The 20,838-nt window shown below is 41.1% G+C and overlaps 1 protein-coding gene across 1 annotated transcript in view; it reads left to right on the forward strand.

Annotated features, from left to right (window-relative positions):
- The first annotated feature begins 299 nt into the window (after positions 1 to 299).
- Positions 300 to 20,838, forward strand: part of BCHE (butyrylcholinesterase) — a 52,696-nt gene continuing 32,157 nt past the window's right edge. Inside the window, exons 1-2 of the mRNA XM_081190317.1 lie at positions 300 to 427; positions 5,587 to 7,099. Coding sequence (XP_081046443.1) covers positions 5,592 to 7,099 — 1,508 coding nt within the window. The 5' untranslated portion in view covers positions 300 to 427; positions 5,587 to 5,591. The remainder of the gene's footprint in view (positions 428 to 5,586; positions 7,100 to 20,838) is intronic.

Consider the following 20,838-nt stretch of genomic DNA (forward strand, 5'->3'; position numbering starts at 1 on the left):
TCTAGACCTGCATGTGAATGTTACTAAACATGGAAAGAGGCATGGGAAAAGCTGCATTGCTTTTATACTTTGTACTTCCAATGGACTGGCTTTTCTAAATATGCGTGCACTTCCTTCATTTCCCTGTCCCTGACGAAATCCTGAAAATTGGAATGCTCCGATTCCCTACTTGACTTAACTGCAAAGCCTTTCAACAATGATGGCATTCTCCTTTGAGCAGATGTCAGATATTAAGACCGCCTGCTTTCAGATCAAATTGCTGTTGCCAAGTCTCGCGAGCTTTCTCTTAAACAGTTCATTATAATGTCAGCACAGTCCAATTTGCAAGCATTAAAGAAGCAGCTGAACACTGCCTTTTGCTGAAGTATTAAAGATCTTGGATCTTAAAAAACACACACACTTTGGCATCTCTGTAATACGAAACGGGGTAAGAGATTCTCTATTTACGTTGATCTCTATCAGCATAAGTTATAGTTAAGCTCGATTTGTATGGGAATTGCAGTCTACTAAAACGTTATGCTCTGTCCATTTGTTGCTCTGCTGGGAATACAAAGTCTATTCTGCAAATGGAACTGATGGAACAAATAAGCAGGCATGTGTATCGAACCATAGTATTATTCAATGGATTCTGGGCTAAGTAAATTAAACTGAACTAAAAAAAAATCATTTATTAATTCAACTATCTGCTGAATTTAAATAGAGATTACACAGCCTTGTGTATAGATTTCTTGGTTGGCTAAAGATTTGCAAGGAGAGGAAACAATCATTGAAATAAATTGTATTGCTTCACTGAATGAGAATACCGAAGTCTGTTCTGTTGAACTTTCATGGATAAAGACTAATGGAAAAAAACTTTAAAAAGAAAAGAAAAGTAGATGCATTTACCAATGTATCTCCATTTGGATGACAGCCTAAAAGAATCTTCTGAGTTCTTTTGTTCTGGAAGTAATAAAGTGAGTTTTATTTTCTTCAGTCTGTTTCACGTTAACCTAAGCACAGGCTCAAATATTTCATACCAAACAATGGCAGTTTAACTTTTAGTTGAGAGTTGGCTTTTGGAAAATATTTGAAAGGGAACTTTGTACCTGCTCTTGAGTGCTTTGCTCCATCATGCAGGAAAAAATAAGTCAGCACAAGCTGTTATAGGGATAATTGTGACATGCACAACATTATGTGTGGTTCCAGTGTGCCTATTTAATAGCTGACACTTGGCTGCAAGCCAGAACATTGTTTTATGTACTTGCATCATGTGGAAATTAATTGGACTAAAGTATATTTAACTGTGTCCTAGAATACCATTAGGACGCAGCTTCCTTCGCCTTTACTTGGGAATAAGGATGGACAAATCTTTTAGTTTTGATTTCTTTCAATTTCTTATTTTTCCAATCTTAAACTCAGCTCTTCACATTTCCACATCATGAAAACTCTTCAGCATTTTCTGCATGCTATATACAAGTTTGCAAGCAATTTCCCCTAATATAATGCATTTTTATGTTATTTTCATTGACACACACGTTTTATGCCCATTCACTAGTATATACCCTTTTGTATCCAATGCTTGCTTGGTGAATTGCGTTGCAAAATTCGGAAAAGTGCAAATTTTGAATGACGCCTGTGGTTTGAGGAAGTGCTAATTCGGCAGAATTTGAACTGAATTGTGTTGCTTCTTTGTGCCTACTTGAGAAGAAACCCATTGACCTCAATGGTGCTTCCTTGTTGGCATGGGATTTGTAATCACTGACTAATGCAAAAGTTAAAGGAAAATAATTACAGTTTGTTATGGCCTATTTGATTTGATGGCAAAATTGTTAGTAAAAACTTGTCTGTTTGATCAGTTCTCACCATTTGCAGAAATCATTGCCTTCGATTCTTCAAAGAACTATTTGGAAGTTGTGTAGCTGTTAGGCTGTTAATTGCTCATTATCACCATCCATTTGCATTCCCACAGGGACATTGAAATGTGTATTGAGGTGTGTGCAATGTGAAGTCATCACAACACACTGCTTTAGTTAGTTTTAACAGGATCATGTCCACTTTGTGAAAAGAAGTATGTGTGAAGGGATGAGTAGCCCGGATATATTGTTGCTTTCTTTTTTTAATCATGTATATATTATTTGCCACAGGAAGACTGGAAGAAGTCAAGGTAAAACAGCCTGCAAATCATAGGCATGCTTTGCTAGGAAATAAATAGGATTGATCTGGATAGGTTTGACTTCTGAGTAAATGTGCATTGGATACAGTGCAAAGTTCTCCATACCCACCTCTCACAATCTCCTTTCCTCCTTTCCTGATTCTTCACTTTTTAATCTCCTTATCTTGCTCAGAAGATAGCCTCCACAGTGCTCACTTGTATGTGTACTGTTGATAATTAACTTGCAAATCAATTCTTGAATCAAATTGCCTGTTGTACCTTCTGCAGTTTGAAACCAAAGCCCAACCTTTAAGCCTGGTAATCTTACTCATTTTACATCTATCTCCCCCTCCCGAACTGAAACCCACGCTCTCTCTCTAGGCACACACACACACACAGAGAGAGAGAGAGAGAGAGAGAGAGAGAGAGAGAGAGAGAGAGAGAGATCAAAACCAGGGCAGGCAACATTCTTCATAGATTTTTGATGATTCCTCCACATTAATTCAACATTCTGGAAGTAAAGGAAGTCCTGTTGAATTCCATGGAGCTTACTCCCAAATAAATTGGGTTAGGACTGCAGCCTCACTGAAGAAGCTGGTGGGGTGTAGGCAGGCAAGCTGAAATCTGATACGCTTAGGAATCAGCTTGCTTTCTTCTCAAGTCATAAAAAGCCCCATCAGTCACTCAGTCTTTTGCCAACTATGTTGAAAAGGCTGAGAGCCACCTACTTCTCTCCCTCATATGCATATTATAATTTCTTAAAAGTACCCATTTATAAACAGAAAAGCAAGAAACAGAATTTCACCAACATAGCCACTTTACTACTGTGTGTGTGTGTCATCCTACTTTGCTTCCTCCTCTCAGGCATTTGCAGTACAACAAAATAATATATTTCACCATTATTTCCCCCACTTAGGAATGGAAAGTATTTGTGTTTCCTGCCCTGATGCTAAACACATTTACTTGGGGATGAGCTCCAATCTGTTGTAGAAAGGGACAGTGTATTTAATTAATTAATTAATTAATTAAATGAGTGCCTCTAAACAAGCACATGCCTGGCCACCTGTGCTCTGATCATAAGGTTTCTATGGGTATGTCATGCCATGCCCATTTACTTCTGTGCTCCTTGTGTGTATGTAATACTGTACCCATTGTCTTCTATGTCACTGCTTTTGTCTTTTTAAAATAATTTTTATTGGTTTTAAAACAACTGTGAATACAATAACCATTAAACACTTAGCCAGCAGTGCAGCCAATGGTGTTTGTTTTATCCATTGCCTCTAGACATACAGTTACACATTCAACAATCAAACATATTACTTAACGTAACATCTCCAAGAAGATTTTGGTCACTTCTGTCAACACATCATCCATCTAAATCACCATGTGGATGTGCTCTAAATCATGTCTCGTGCCCAGTCATTAGAAGGACTTGTAAATGACAACTGGCACTTGAGTTTTCTTATCTCCTTCTCTGCCCCAATCCATTTCCCTTTTGTGTCAGGTATCTTCAAATGTAAGCCTGAGAATAGAGACGGTCATATTTTCATTGATATGTAAACTGCTCTGTGAGCCTTTGTTTGGTGGAATGTTGTGATGGCATGTTGAAGTCAATGGGCATAGCAGGACACTTTCAGGAACACTGAAGGCAAGGGGAATGGCATGACCCACCCAGGGGAACAAAGAATTGAATGAACATCTTCCCCAGCCAAGTGATATGTACAAAAAATGCATATATTTGTGAAAATATCATGCCCATGGGGCTGTGGATCTCCATGTAAAACCTTGTGCAAGCATTCTGCATGCAAGCCCAGTGTCATCGCCAAACACCTGGCAAGCACAAAGTTCACAGGTGTGCAGTTTCCGGTAAGATCTTAGGTGAGCAAAGTTTAAGGATAGATTAATGCTCCTTTATCATGCTCTACAGTTCTTTATGAACCGCCCCAAGAGGCTTTACATAAAGTCTACTATTACTTTAAATCCTTTCCTTCAGTATTTGGCCTGTACGCCATGGCTTTTTATTTGCTCTCACATTCGACTGAATCTGTGAAATATTGTCTCTGATAATCCCCCTCTCCTTCTGTTCCTTTGATGCTCTCGCATACTTAGGAAGCACTTCAAGCAAAAATGTTCCTATTTTCCACTCTCAGCTTTCAACTGTAAGCAGACAGCCAGCAAAATGGCCCTCAATGAGCCACACAGCTGTATTTTGCACAGAAATTAACTCTGCTCCTTTTAAGGATAGAAGTACTACTCAATAACCTAGAACAGACTGTTTACAATGACAGTAATGAGGACACAGAATTCTTTCGTTTCCCCCATATCTTTTCACCCTCCTCAAGGAGAAATTACTCACAACGCCCAAGTTACTGCAATATCATTTTGGAGGTGTTTTTTTTACCAAGGTCAATATCATGGCCTGAATCTCAAACATAACTCCTGAAAGAAAACTCGATATGAAAGAAAGCGCAATCATTAGTGGCGTGATGAATAAACACACACAAAGTTTCCAGGAATGAGTTTGGTGTAAAAATATGACTTGGCATAAGATATGGATATTTTGCTCTCCATGAAATGCCTCAAAATGGTGTCAACCTAATTCTTTTAGATCCTCTGAAGTAACCAAATAGTTCAGTCTGCAGGTCCCTCTGCATTCTTTTGTCTGAATCAAGCTGGGCAGAAACAAGAAAGTACTTCCTCATACAGCACACAGCTAGACTATGGAACTCATTTCTACAGGAAGCAGTGATGAACATGTAACCTTGCTCTTCCATAGTCTCTGTATTGTCCTTGTAGACCTCATCAGGGTGGGCAAAACTAGAATTAGGTTGCTCTGCCTGTCTGTCTGAAGCTCCAACTAGTGTTGGTCTGCCTTACCAGTCTCAAAGGGCGCTAGACACCCTTGAGGAAAGCACTCCTGGTGAATTTGACTAGAAATGGGAGAAGCTGACTATAAGTGAAAATGGTTGGTTCATTAAGCTGGAAGGGATCTCAAGCGTTACATGCCCTACCAATGGAGGAAATCCACTATGACAGAACCCCCGATATGTGGTCACTCAGGGAGGATGAGGATAGCTGTAGCAGAACATCTACCTTGCATGCACAGGGTCCCAAATTCAATCACCACCACCATCTCTGGGTAGGATTGTGCTAGATAGACCAATATCCTGCCTCTACTGTGTACAACAACTTCCTGTGGTCTTATGATGAGGATAATGCTTTTCATTTTTCTCCACTCCTGTTTGGCTACATTTGTAATTCAAAGCACTAGGAGAGCTTGGTCTTAGGTCCTCAAGTTAGCTACTGTGTAAGGCTCATTTCTTGGTCTCCCCAGGGTATGCCTACTATTTTGTGATTTTTAATGCTTTAAGGCTATAGCACATTTCCCCCCCTGAATGCAGTCACCTCTTGCATTGCTGCACTGAAAACATATCCCCCCTCCAATTTCATTTCAGGAAACATGATATACCCTAATGGAACATGCACTCTCATGTGGCTTCTTGTGCTGTACATGTTTGTCAAGAAGGTGGTCCCTCAAGATGACACCGTCGTTGCTACTAAGAGTGGAAGAGTCAAAGGGTTGGCGTTGCCTGTGCTTGGTGGAACAGTTTCAGCCTTCCTCGGGATTCCTTATGGAGCTCCACCTGTTGGGCGACTTCGCTTCAAAAAGCCGCAGCCTCGGGAAGAATGGGGAGGGGTCTGGAATGCCACCAAGTATGCAAACTCTTGCTATCAGAACATAGACAATACTTTCCCTGGGTTTTCAGGATCCGAGATGTGGAACCCCAACACAAACCTCAGTGAAGATTGCCTCTACCTCAATGTGTGGGTTCCTTCACCCAAGCCTAAAAATGCAACTGTCATGGTATGGATCTATGGTGGCGGCTTCCAGACTGGGACCTCCTCGTTGAATGTCTATGATGGCAGATTTCTAGCCCGTGTTGAGAGAGTCATCGTCGTTTCAATGAATTATAGGTTAGGAGCATTGGGATTCTTGGCTTTGCCGGGGAACGAAGATGCTCCAGGAAATGCAGGGTTGTTTGATCAACGACTGGCACTTCAGTGGGTCCAAGACAACATAGCAGCTTTTGGTGGCAATCCTAAAAGTGTGACATTGTTTGGAGAGAGTGCTGGAGCAGGAGGTGTCAGCTACCATCTCCTTTCTCCACAAAGCCATCCTCTCTTCACCAGGGCAATCATGCAAAGCGGTGCTGGGAATGCCCCTTGGGGTGCACTTCTACCCTCTGAAGCAACACGGAGAACTCTAGCTCTAGCTAAACTCCTCCACTGTACGAGTAGCAATGAAACAGAGATCATTATTTGTCTTCAGAGCAAAGATCCCCAGGATATACTTGCCAATGAAGTGTCTGTTTTACCATACAGGGCTCTTTTAGAGCTGTACTTCACTCCAGTAGTTGATGGTGATTTTCTTGCTGATCTCCCTGGAACCTTGTTGAAGAATGGGAATTTTAAACAAACACAGATCTTGTTGGGGGTGAACAAAGATGAAGGTACGGCTTTCCTTGTGTACGGAGCACCTGGCTTCAGCAAAGATAACAACAGCCTTATCAATGAAACAGAATTCTGGGCAGGCTTGGCACTATCCTTCCCAGAAACAAGTGAAGTGGGATTGGAATCTATTGCTTTTCACTATACAGACTGGGAGGAAGAGCAGATCCCTTTCAATTACCGTGATGCTATGGATGATATCGTTGGAGATTACAATTTCATATGTCCTACCGTGGAGTTTGTAAAACATTTTGCCGAGGCACAGAACAACGCTTTCTTATACTTCTTTGAGCACCGATCTTCAAAACTACCTTGGCCAGAGTGGATGGGAGTACCACATGGCTATGAAATAGAATTTGTATTTGGACTACCTCTAGAGAGAAGAGCTAATTACACCAAGGCGGAGGAAACTCTGAGTAGGTCTATTCTGAAGTACTGGACAAGTTTTGCAAAAACTGGGTAAGTTGTAGGTGTGGAGGTGTGGGTGTTTGGGGAAAAATATTTTTATGTTTACAGCTTAGTCTCTTTCCTAGTTATTCATCCTACAAAAATTCAGAATAATTCCTCCATGCTATTGAGTATTTTTTCGGTGCTCGCTTGCAGAAGTGGGGGGTGGGGCTAATCTCTGAATCCTATTATTCCTTCTCCATTCCCACTATTAATATGGTGGCAGTGATGGTTTAACAAAAACTCTAGCAAAAAATAAAGTGCCAGTAGAGAGTATGTAATGAAAAAAGATGATGCTAAAAAGAACTTGAGGAGCACGTCCCTAAGAACATTAAGAGCAACAACAAGAAGTTATTTAAATGCATTAGCAACAAGAGACCATCTAGGGAGGTGATTAGGCCCTCAGATGACAAGGGATCCAAAGGTGTGCCCAAAGAGGATAAGGAGATTACAGAGAAGTTGAATGAATTATTTGTATCTGTCTTCATAGCAGAATATAAAAGGCAGATTCCAGTGCAAGAACTAACTTTTGCAGTAAAGCAACCTGAGGAACAGAGGCAGATAGTGGTGATGAGAGATGAAGTTTTAGGCCTAACAGAGAAAATAAAAACTGATCAACCTCCAGGCCCAGATGACATTCACCCAAAGGTTCTCAAATAATTCAAATGTGACATTGTTGTTCTTCTAACAAAAAAATATGTAACTTGTCCCTCAAGACAGCCTCCATAGCTGAGGACTGGAAAGTAGCCAATGCAACAACAATTTTTAAAGGGCAATTCAGTGGGGAATCTGTGGGAATACTGGACATTACAGATTGGTTAGCTTAACAACTGTCTCAGGAAAACTGGTGGGAAGTGTTGTTAAAGGTAAAATAACCAAGTATGCAGAAGAAGACTTGCTGAAGCAGAGCCATCAGGGCTTCTGCAAGGGGAAGTCTCAGGAACCCATCAGAGTTTCTAAAAACAATCATACAAACAGTGGTCATCCATCTGACATAGTGTACTTAGACTTTCAAAAAGCTTTTGACAAGGTACCTCATCAAAGACTCCTGGCTATGGAATAAGAGGAGTGGTCCTCTTTAGATCAGGATTTGGTTCAGTAGGAGGAATCAAAGAGATGGGGAAAATGGACAGTTCTCTGAATGCAGTCCTCCAAGGATTGGTATTGGGATCCATGATTTTTAACTTATTCATAAAGGATCTAGAGTTAGAGGTGAAGAATGAAGTGGCCAGGTGTACTGATCATACTGAATTGTTCTGGGTCATTTAGTAGTGGAGCAGGAGAAGGAGGATACAGGTTGTGGCAGAAGTAGTAGAGAATACTGGTAGTTGGAGCAGCATTTAATAACAATATGATTGGTTATGCACTTTCACAAAGGCTGCAAGGAAGTGTTCATTGCCTCTCAAGGCAAGATGTCTCCTATTATTCCAGAAGCTGGCAGTATCAGATGTGTTTATAACAAGACAGGATATGGTTTCAGTGTTCTTGATCATTTGTTGCTTTACCTTACAAGTGAGCGGAACCTTATTTCATCACAGTAACAGCTGTTGCAAATGAATGCCACAGTTTTGAGTTGCAAAAAAAGTATTCTATTTACAGCCCCGTGACCCCTGGCACTGTCACCCTCTTTGGCTCTCTCAACCAGAGAAATTAACTCCACTCTTCCCAAAGGCAGATATAATGACTGGGTTATATGACCTTGCATTCTTGCAAGTGCTCAGGAAGTGTCCATAAAGCATGACGTGAGAAAGAAAACATTGGATAAGAAATCCCCCATGTATTTTCTCAAACTTAGCTGTTGATATTGCTATTCTCACATTATATTGGCATATATATATATATATATATATATATATATATATATATATAGGATGGGGTGAAGCCATGTCTATAAAACGTAACATAAGATGCACCCAATAATCTAAGCTTTAATTCCCAAATTCGTTACTGTACATCTATTCTGGTGGTGGCATCATGAAGGGCACCTTTCGTATTCCTCTTCTTAATTGTGGAGGTTACCATTTTGGAAAAAAAGAAGGGTTACAACTATGCATTAATAAATGATTACAATTTAAATAAACAATCCCACTTTTAACTATCTAGGTCTCAAAGTGGCTTGTAGTAAAAAAATTAAACATAATATACAAAATTGAAAACCTCAGAAATTGAAAATCTTTTTGAAAATAAAATCGCAAAATTTTGAAACAACAGAGAAACATTCATGATGGAAAAGCCTTCTGAAATAGAGCAGTTTTAATTCGGTATCTGAAACCTATCAGGAACGGTGCCTTTCTGACTTCTATTGGGAGGAAACTCAGGAGAGCTGGACCCACAACAATGAAGCCACAACATCTTGTTGATATGAGCTTTGGTTCTGCTCCATTGGGGGGGGGCAGTAATAGCACTTACCCAGATGACCTAACTGACTAAGCCTATTTGTAATATGTGCCTAATGTTTTAGTAGGGACCTGCAACTTCCTCTTGGAAAGAAAATATATTTATTGCTTGTCGAATTGATACTCTTTTTGCTTGGCAGAAAATTCCTCAATATTACAACCAAGCAGAAGCATCCACATTTATGTTGAATTTTTACTTTAGGCAGAACTCAGTAGCAGCTCAATTCTCTCTCACTCTCACACACACACACACACACACACACACACAACAGAGAGAAAAATTCTTTGGAGGTTTCCCCTAAGCAGGAACCTCCACATTTGACTCAAAATGTTGCTTTAGGCCCAATTCAGCGGCAACTCAAATAACAGTGTTTATCTGTCTTCCTGGGATGCAAAAGGAGTGAGTGTCTGACATTTGCAATGCCCTGCTAGTTAATGCTAGACTTTCAGCGCAGATAACTGCAGCCTATTTGCAAGACAGCCATTCAAAGAGGGGGGAAGCGTTTGCTACTTTAAAATGAGCAAAAGAAAAACAATTCTCACCACCACCACCCCTCATCTGCCTTCAGAAACAGCAGTGGCGGTGCAAAATGGGATTTCTTAGCCCTACAGTCAATTTGCAGGCAAGACTTGGCTTCAAGTCAAGAAGATGTAAATGACAGGGTTGTTGTCCCTCTTTACACAATGAAGACAGTTCTCTTTTTGTTCCACGCTGCCGCTTCCAAAGTAAAAAGAAATGGTGTGTTCATTGTTGCTGTGTGTTTTTCTGAAAGCAAAATTATTCTGGTTACCTGGATTTTTCAAGAGGTTCCCATTCTTTCAGGAGTTCTGTTTCCCTTACAAACACAACTTCTGCTTCCTTGGAGAGTCTAGCATTTGAGTAGGCAGCCAGTTGAGATGATAGGCTGTCAAAGTTTGGATCAACAGCCTTGGAAGGTAGTGGCTTGTTTCATGGTTCTGTAATTGTCAGCCACCTCCCCAGCCCCTGCCGCAAAGTTCTGATTTTATAATTTATTCTGCATTTGTTTCAACAATTGTCAGGTGCTGTTGCAGTTGCTCGAGAGTAACCAGGCAACGCTCCGACCTGTCTTTTACAGGCTTTATTTTGGTGCAAAGTATTTACAGTGAAAAGCGTCCTAAGTTCATGTCTGGCTCAATCGCTAGCAGAATCCGGGAGTGGTCTGTTTTTGTACCTCCCCCAGCCTTTTCCACCCCTCCCTGCACCTCAAACTACTGCGCAGGATGGCCGATGGCAAGGGCGTGCTCCCCGCCTCTCCAGCTTGCTCAGGCTCGGTGTTAAGGCTCTTCCTAGCATCCTCTGGTCCTTGCACCTCTTCTCCACTTTCCTCCTCTCCGGAAGAGGAACTGCTTCACAAGATTTTTGGAGGCTCCCTGTAACACAACTGCCCTTCTATCTCTTGACTTTGAGCCGATGGCAGTTCCCTGACAACAATATATATACTGCTTAATTTACAATCATCTCTACAGTCACTGGCAGAAGACCCAATGCAAAAGAACTATTTAAAAACCCACACACACTTTAAAGAATCAGAATTCAATTTAAAAGCTTGTTGGGGCTGATGGGACTTGGAGTGCTATAGCATCTGGGGGGCACCATGCTAGCTACACTTCTCACATTTTAGTGACGTCTCACTTCAGTCTTCATTTAAATAGAGATTTCTGTGCTCTAGAGTTAGAGCAGATTTCTCCAAATTGCTGGACTCCAGCTCCTTTCAGTTCCAGCCAGCATAGCCAATGGCAAAGGTGGTTTTAGGGTGGCACAGTGTGGGCACCAAAACAATGCTGTAGATTGAAGTGCAAGAGGTGGGGGCACCAAGTTTTGTTGTAGTTTGTTGTTGTTGTTTAGTCATTTAGTCGTGTCCGACTCTTCGTGACTCCATGGACCGGAGCACGCCAGGCACTCCTGTCTTCCACTGCCTCCTGCAATTTGGTCAAACTCATGCTGGTAGCTTTGAGAACACGGTCCAACCATCTCGTCCTCTGTCGTCCCCTTCTCCTTGTGCCCTCAGTCTTTCCCAACATCAGGGTCTTTTCCAGGGAGTCTTCTCTTCTCATGAGGTGGCCAAAGTATTGGAACCTCAGCTTCAGGATCTGTCCTTCCAGTTAGCACTCAGGGCTGATTTCCTTAAGAATGGATAGGTTTGATCTTCTTGCAGTCCACGGGACTTTCAAGAGTCTCCTCCAGCACCATAATTCAAAAGCATCAATTCTTCAGCGATCAGCCTTCTTTATGGTCCAGCTCTCACTTCCATACATCACTACTGGGAAAACCATAGCTTTAACTATACGGACCTTTGTCGGCAAGGTGATGTCTCTGCTTTTTAAGATGCTGTCTAGGTTTGTCATTGCTTTTTTCCCAAGAAGCAAGAATCTTTTAATTTCGTGACTGCTGTCACCATCTGCAGTGATCATGGAACCCAAGAAAATAAAATCTCTCACTGCCTCCATTTCTTTCCCTTCTATTTGCCAGGAGGTGATGGGCCCAGTGGCCATGATCTTCATTTTTTTGATGTTGAGCTTCAGACCATATTTTGCACTCTCCTCTTTCATTCTCATTAAGAGGTTCTTTAATTCCTCCTCACTTTCTGCCATCAAGGTTGTGTCATCAGAATATTTGAGGTTGTTGATGTTTCTTTCAGCAGTCTTAATTCTAGCTTGGGATTCATCCAGCCCAGCCTTTCGCATGATGAATTCTGCTTATAAGTTAAATAAGCAGTAAAACAATATACAGCCTTGCCGTACTCCTTTCCCAATTTTGAACCAATCAGTTGTTCCATATTCAGTTCTAACTGTAGCTTCTTTTCCCACATAGAGATTTCTCAGGAGACAGATGAGGTGATCAGGCACTCCCACTTCTTTAAGAACTTGCCATAGTTTGCTGTGGTTGACGTAGTCAATAAAGCAGAAGTAGATGTTTTTCTGGAACTCCCTAGCTTTCTCCATAATCCAGCACATGTTTGCAATTTGGTCTCTGGTTCTTCTGCCCCTTCAAAATCCAGCTTGCACTTCTGGCAGTTCTCGGTCCACATACTGCTTAAGCCTGCCTTATGTTTTAGCACGTTTTAGCATCATACAAATCAGAGAGCCCAAAGTCCACCAATGCCAATGGTCAGGGATGATGGGAGATGGGGTCCATCAACATCCACAGGGTACAAGATTTGGGAAAGCTAAGTTAATAGTGTAGGAATCAACTTCTCACCAGCTGTTCCAGGTATGAATATCTGTTATTGGGCTAATTCTAAATCACTTGGATGTGAATTGTAATATTAAGTTACATGACCTATATTGTTGGACTTCTTAATGTTTTAAATTAGGGATGAGTGAATCGATCTATTTCTTTCCCAAATTCCTTTAAATGCAGATATCTTTAAATGTTTGTGGGGGGGGAGGCTCAGTTAATTTCATTGTACACAGGTTGTACATTGACAATAAAGGTATTATTATTATTATTATTATTATTATTATTATTATTATCATCATCCTGTTTCTGCATTGATCTAGGATTTATTCATTTACACATATATTTACATTGACATATATACTGGAACATCCTTTCCTTCAAATACATTTCTAACCTTTTTTTCTATTCAAATATGATTTTTGTAAGTATGTTGAGAAAGACAAAATAACGTACGTCACACAGCACATAGTTAAATGGTGGAATTTGCTCTCACAAGATGTCATTATGGCCACTAACTTGAATTGCTTTAAAAGGATATTAGACAAATTCATGGAGGATAGTGGCTACTAGCCATGATGACTATATTCTCTTCCATTATCAGAGACAATAAGCCTTTGAATACCAGTTGCTGAGAACCAGAAGTTTTAAGAGTGATGTTTCCCTCAGGTTCTGCTTGCAAGCTTCTCAAAGACATTTGGCTGGCCATTGTAAGAACGGGACGTTGGACTAGATAGGCCATTGGCCCAAACCAGCACAAACCTATTCCTCTATATTTTTTGAGTCAAAAACCGAGTTAGTATCATGAAAGCTGATGGATAATTTTGTCCTGCTTCACACAGTTTAGGAAGTATGGATCAGACCAGTCTTACCTGATATCCACAAATTTGTCAAGCATCCTAGATTACTTTAGAATCCCAAAAATCTTGCCATTCTTACAACAGAAAGGAATATGTACATTTTGTGCGAATTACATTAAATATGTGTTGTTGTGGTTTTAAAAAAACTCTTCTGCAGAGTTGTGACATCATCAGAGCCCGAGTATTTCCCAGGAAAAATAAAGCTTCTTTCTTGCTACGGCATTTTTAGAACTGGTTCATCTTAATAGCAGGAAATGCTGTAAGGGGAATCCTTATTTTTCATTATGCGTTATTTGAAATGCTTTTGTATTGCTTCAAAATGTGGTTGCCTGCTTTGAGACTAATGAAGAAGATATTTCATGTTGACATGTAGGCTGCAATTTGGGATGCTCAGAGTTCAAAGGAGAAAAAAAGAGTAAATAAATTCTTTAGGATGTCCACTTAAGTGTTGGAGTTATATTATTAACAAATGGACCAAAAAAGCCATCATGGAAAAGACAAATTGCTCCATCAAAACATTACTCTAGCGCTGTTCATAGAATCAATTACTCTTTTGTATCTGGCAATAGAATGAGGCTGTCATTTGGCCTGGAGAGATCCAGTGCAATGAAGGCCACAAATCCTTTCCACAAGAACACAGATAATAACACCATGTTTATAACTATGTGTGTTGTGCTGTAGAAAGTTATTTTTCTCACAAAGTCACACTATAGAATTTGCAACCACAATATGTGGTGATGGCCACAAATTTAGAAGAGTTTAAAAAGAGAACAGACAAATTCATGGAGGAAAGGCAGTCAATGTTACTAGTGATGAGTAAAGATGGACAAATCTGTCAGTTTCAATTTCTCTCTGTTTTGTATTTTTCCAATCTTAAGTTTAGTCTTCCACATTACCTCAGCAATTTGTGAATATATATATATATTTTTTTTGGGGGGGGGGAGTCCTCATGAAAATCACCAGCATTTTAGTGCAAATTTCTCCTCATATACACATTTTGTATGCAATTTTGCCTGATATACACTTTTTTTTGCAAAGCAATTTCCCCAAATGTAATGCACATCAGTTTAATGAATATATGCATAGTTATTCTACCTTTGCCCTACTATACACCACAGAGCCTAGGGCTTGCCGATCAGAAGGTTGGCGGTTCGAATCCCCATGTCAGGGTGAGCTCCCGTTGCTCGGTCCCTGCTTCTGCCAACCTAGCAGTTCGAAAGCACATCAAAGTGCAAGTAGATAAATAGGTACCGTTCTGGCGGGAAAGTAAATGGCATTTCTGTGCACTGCTCTGGTTTCGCCAGAAGCGGCTTAGTCATGCTGGCCACATGACCCGGAAGCTGTCTGTGGACAAACGCCGGCTCCCTCGGCCTATAGAGCGAGATGAGCGCCACAACCCCAGAGACGTCCGCTACTGGACCTAACGGTCAGGGGTACCTTTACCTTTTTATGCTCCCTTTGCCCTACTATAATCTTTCTCTTTTTTCTCTTTTTTCCTTTGGTACACATTGCTTAGCTGGAAAATAGCATTGCAAAATATGAAGTGAAAATTTCAAAGGCCGTGTTTTAGTTCTTACGAAGTAGGTAGTTTTGCAAACCAATGTGAATTGAATCAAATGTCTCCCCCATGCCTAGTCATGAAGGCTGTGTACAACTTCCAAGACCAGAGACAACATGTCTCTGAATACCTGTCACTGAAAAACCACAAGGGGAGAAGGCTACTGTGCTTATGCCCTGGCTGTGTGGGCTCCTCCTATACGTACATCTGGTTGGCTATGGTGGGAAAACACGAAGCTGAATCTAATAGACATTTGTTCTGATCCAGGCAGGGCTCTTTTTATATTCATTCTGTTAAAATGCCTGACCATTGGCCTCAGTTGGTGGGGCAGATGGGATCTGCAGTCAGAAAACATCTAGAGAGCACCAGGTAGTGGAAAGTTAGATTATGGTGTTGGACTAGGAATGGGCAGACCCAAGTTCAAATCAAAGTCATAAAGTTCACTCTGTGTACCTTGACCACCACAAAAAGTTCTTATGAGTTTGTAGATGAGAGAGGGGTGAATTCCTTGGAAAAAGTTTGGGATATAAACAAATACAAGTTTGGGATATAAACAAGTTTGGGATATAAATTCTGATATTTTGCATCACCTTTCTGTATAATAATATAAGCAAAGCAATTACCTGATAAATTCAGAGGTTCTATGCATTGATAACTGGTCCCTCCCCACTTAATATGTGCAATCCTATACACCTTTTTTGGAAGACCCATAAGGTTGAACATAAGACGTCAGCCTCATTGATGAATTTATTTTATTACAGAGAAAAAATGCTGCCTGGAAAGTGGTTATGAATGAAGAGATGATAGGAAGCGATATCATGTGACACATTCTTGATCTGCAGCTGTCTCAGTGTTTCTCGTGCTTTGGAGGGTGTAATTTTTTAAATTTTATTTTGTGGCCTTCAGGATATGCTTCAGGGGTCTTGATTTTTCAATAATTACACGATTTCCTGCAGCTCAGACATTACATTCCCTAAAGGGCAGAAGAAAGCAAATACCTCTAAGCTGTAAATAAGATTCCAAAGAGTGGGCGTCAAAGCCTTGCCAATAGCCAGTTTCTGTTGCTCCATTAGTCACTTTAGCCTTTAGTCAATGGAACTGGAGTACATTAGATGGAAATGTATTTGGATGGAGGGTTTCAAGTTCCACAGATTCTGACTGTCCCAGAATCTGCATGGCTGAGAAATCGCTATCCTACAGAGTAGTTTGAGGAAGATCAATTTCCTATTTCCCCCTCCCCACCCTTACATGAGAATGTAAGAGCTCTGCTGGATCAGGTCAAAGGCCTGTCTGCTAGGATCCTGTTCTCACAGTGGTCAACCAGATGCCCGTGAGAAGCTTGCAGGTGCAGGATTTGAGTGCAATAACATTCTCTTCATTTGCAATTCCCAGCAACTGGTATTCAAAAGCATTTCACTGTTGATGGTACAGACAGGACAAAGAAATTGTGGATAGTCGCCAAGAAAAGTAGTGTATTGCATTTTAAGGTTGCCCCGGGCGCAAAGTTGCTAGGGACTCAAAATTTCAACACCTGGTGGTGCCTCAATACAGCTGTGTGCTTCTGTCATGGGGCTCCACTGAAAATGACTTCTCCATGCAAACCAGGGAATGTCCTCTCCAGACTCTTCTTATCTCTGTGGCTGCGATTTCCTGGGTGACCTGGACGCAGTTAGGCAGTTGAGTGTGCATGTATACGCCGTCTGTTCCCCTTTTTCCCAGCCCCATCCTCTGTGCATCCCCAGGCACTGGCAACCCAAGCTACACTACTGGCTAAGGATAGCTTTATCTTGCATGAATTTGTCTAATCCTCTGTTAATGCTACCCAAGGTGCTGGCCATTCCTATCTTTCTTTCCAAATTTGAGAGATGCTAAGGTTCTGTTTCTGATGTTGGAGGGGAAAGAAAACCCGAGTCCCTCGTTCTTCTTGTTCCCACTGCAACATTAAGAGGTTCAGACAACCCCACTCTGCAGATTGAAAGCACATGTGAGAGGTTAGTTGAGTAAAGTCAGGCTAGCTCACCCTATCCTCAAGATGTGCTACCTCATTAGCTGCACAGTCTCCAACCAGAATCTAGGACAATGATACATATTTGTAAGCAGCCAAGTGTCTCCTGTTTGGAACAGAATTTAAGCTAATGTGTTCAACTTGGGCCATGTTAAAGACAAGGAAATGCTTTTCAGTGTCACCAGACACTTCCTCTACCCAAACATTACGAAATCAGCATAGGTGAATCACAACTCAACTTTTCCTAGATGAGATAGGTGAGCAACACACTCATTTTCAACTCAAGGAACACTGACCAAGCTCCATCACCAGCATTCTCATATGCTATATTGGTCAGAGATTTAACTTTTAGTGAGTCTTGGGAGACAGCTGAGCCCTGAAGTGTAGCAATGAGGACTTATTCTTGGTTGGCTGAAAACATAAGGCCTGTCAGAAGAATTCCACAGGGTCAGAGTATCCACGAGACAATATTGACTTATTAACTAATGTATTTTTATTGTAATTATATCCCCACAGAGAGTAGCCTGTGGGGCTTTTCTGTCTCAGATGGCAAAATAACATTCCTAGTCTCAGTAGTAGATAGGTAGCCGTGTTGGTCTGCCATAGTCAAAATAAAAAAATTCCTTCCAGTAGCACCTTAAAGACCAACTAAGTTAGTTCTTGGTATGAGCTTTCGTGTGCATGCACACTTCTTCAGATACACTAACTGAAGAAGTGTGCATGCACACGAAAGCTCATACCAAGAACTAACTTAGTTGGTCTTTAAGGTGCTACTGGAAGGAATTTTTTTATTCCTAGTCTCAGTTACTGTGCCATCTTGATTTAGGATGTGTGTGTGGGGGGTGACATTTGTTGTTCTGTCTCAGGCAGCAACTATGTTGGACTAGCCCTGTATGCAATCATAGTGGTGGGCTGATTTTGGACTGATAAAGCTATTTTGTCCATGTAAAAGTTTCTCAGTATCTCAATACAACTTTTGATTCTTGGCCAATTTACTTCTCTGCAGTTATTTATATGAATATTAATCAAGGAATGTTTTCTTAGAACGAGGCTATTTCTGTCTGTGGTTTCCTCATGTGACTTATTTTAAGTTTAAATCCACAATGACAACTTACTTGCTTTTTTATTTATTTTAAAATACATTTTTATTCTCATTTTTCTTCTTGACTTTTGGTGTTCTTCAGAAAGCCTTTGGAAGTAAATGAGTGACACTAACCGGTACGATCAATCACAGTCAGCGGTATGCTCCGCTAAACCCTTGCAAGGCAAAGCTTTATTTATCATGGAAGAAAATGCTTGTCAACCAACACTAGAAGTTGCTAGGTTATGCCTTTTCCATTACTTTATTCATTATCTTTATTCAGTACCGTTTTCCAGACATGAGTGAAGTTAAAAAAAAACAACTGACAAAAAGATAGACAAATCAGATGAAATGAAAGCTGCAAAGAAGCAAGTGAAGGGAACTCACAAAAATACCATTGCTGGGCCTTTGGGGGAATGCTTCATTTAGACGAACTGACAGAATACCATCTTTCTTTTTCCATTCTAGGAAACAAATGCTTTGCAGGCTCTAATTGGGATCTGAGTATTTTAAATATTCCTCCTTTTATATTTTAAGACATCTTCACATTGCTTTCTGTTGTGAAGGCATCCAAAAGGTTTTCATTGAGTTATTAAAGACCATCATGAATAGACCTACTTTTAGCCTATCTAAGCTTTAGATTACTTAGTCATTGGAGTTTAAAATTTAAAAAATCTGAATGACAGCCCCCTAACCAAATAGCACCTGTCAAGGCCCACACTCCAACAGGGGCCCACTGTCATTTGCATGTTCAGACCCAGAAACCTCCCCCCTAAATAAATTCACACAACTCAAATTTTAGTTTGGTTTTTGGCAGAATTTAGGCCACAACTTTATTGATTACAGAAAGTCACTGGTTGCATAGGGTCTGGTTCGACTAGCTCCCTGCCATGCAGGTAGCACTGACCCAGGGTTCCAGCATAGGTCAGACAAGGGTGAACACCCGGATAAGCGGAAAGCCAGGAATGGGCCATCTCCACCACCCAAATGTCCCCCTGGACTCAGGCACAGGCACAACCCCCTCTCAGGGGTTGACCAAACCATCAAGTAACGGAATACCCTTCACATAGGGATGGTGAGAGCGTTCTCCCATCCCTATCACCTGAACCAGAGTGTATCCGCAACCTTACAAGTTGTGACGATTTGCTACACGGCAGGCGAAACCCAAATGGCAACAGCCAATCAACCAAGTGGGGAACATCCCTGCCGTGCCCCTGTCCCAACGACAGACAACACACGACGGCATAGCAAGGTCAAGCATAAGAGTCCTAAATATAGGGAGAGGTTGGCGGGTGTTCCAAATGCACGCACCAAAAGAGGAAGCTCTGGGTCACGTGCACAGGCATAAATAGGTCCCTCGAACCGTTTGGACTGTGTCCCATTGGCCAGATTGTACCCAGCTTCGAGGGACCTACCAATCGGGTGATGTGGCTGTCCAATTGTACCCACCCACAAGGCAGGGTGTTGGTTTTCCAGGTCTCACCGCAATACATGCCCTCTTTAAGGGAGGACCCGATATCCCAAAGCCCACTGACATCACTGCCTGCTGTGCATGGTTTCTACTTGTCCTCTCCAAGCAAGGGAGCAGTAACAGGACTAAGGACAAGTAGAAATAGATTCTATTTATCTTGCTTTCACTCTCTGGGTGTGTTGTTGATGGGGCCCAGAAGAAGCTGACTTTTGAAATTCCCTTAGAATTTTATTATTTTATAATAAAATAACAGAGACTCAAGGCAGCTTACAGATAAAAAGAACAGTTTAAAACATAAAAAATAAAAAAATAAACATTGGTAGAGTTAAAAGAACACACACACACACACAGAGAGAGAGAGAGAGAGAGAGAGAGAGAGAGAGAGAGAGAGCGCATACAGATAATTACAATAAAAACAGCACAGCATATCTTGCCACTACCACTAAAAATAATAGTATGGTCAGTACTGTTCAGACCGGTTACAATGGTGAGTATTTATAGGGGGAGGGACACTAGAAAATGAGAGGTGTTGAATTTTGCTATAAATAATATTTTCTTCACTTTACTTGGAATTTGCTGGCTTTCTTATCATAACAGGATGGCTGTCCACACCTATTTAATATTGTGGAATGGTAACAAAAACCACTTAGCTGTTTCAATAAATTTGTGTTTTGGACTTGAGGCAAAAAACCCATAACTGGAGATGAATGTTTGACAATTTTATAAAGTTCTGGCTTGCGCACTGACAAGCTGTCAGAGACTCTCATAATTAAGCATATTTGAACCTGCTGTTGTTTGACAAAATAAGTTTGGGAACCAGACTGTTGATACTGGGAAGAGGGCGGGCATCTGCAAATTGTTCAGCTCCTTTAAATGACCTTCTTCTCTTGGTTCGTGAAATTTCTAGGCTGCTGCAGTGAGGCAGTTATCAAAGGGGATGTTGGTGACACGCTTGCTTGCAAAACCAGTGTTTTCAGCTCCCATTGCCCCTGACCATTAGCCATGCTGGCTGGTGTTGATAGAAATGGGAGTCCAACAATATTGGAGCGCTACACTACCCCCACCCTGGTAGAGCTGGTGGTTTTAATGGAAACCACAGCATACAGGGATGAGGTATTAATTGTTTCCCTAATGAAAATACCCTCTGTTCCTAAGCTGGTCTTTGCAATAATAGGCAAGAT

The sequence above is a fragment of the Podarcis bocagei genome (genome assembly GCF_964188305.1).
Source record: "Podarcis bocagei genome assembly, chromosome: 4".
Classification (NCBI taxonomy): domain Eukaryota; kingdom Metazoa; phylum Chordata; class Lepidosauria; order Squamata; family Lacertidae; genus Podarcis; species Podarcis bocagei.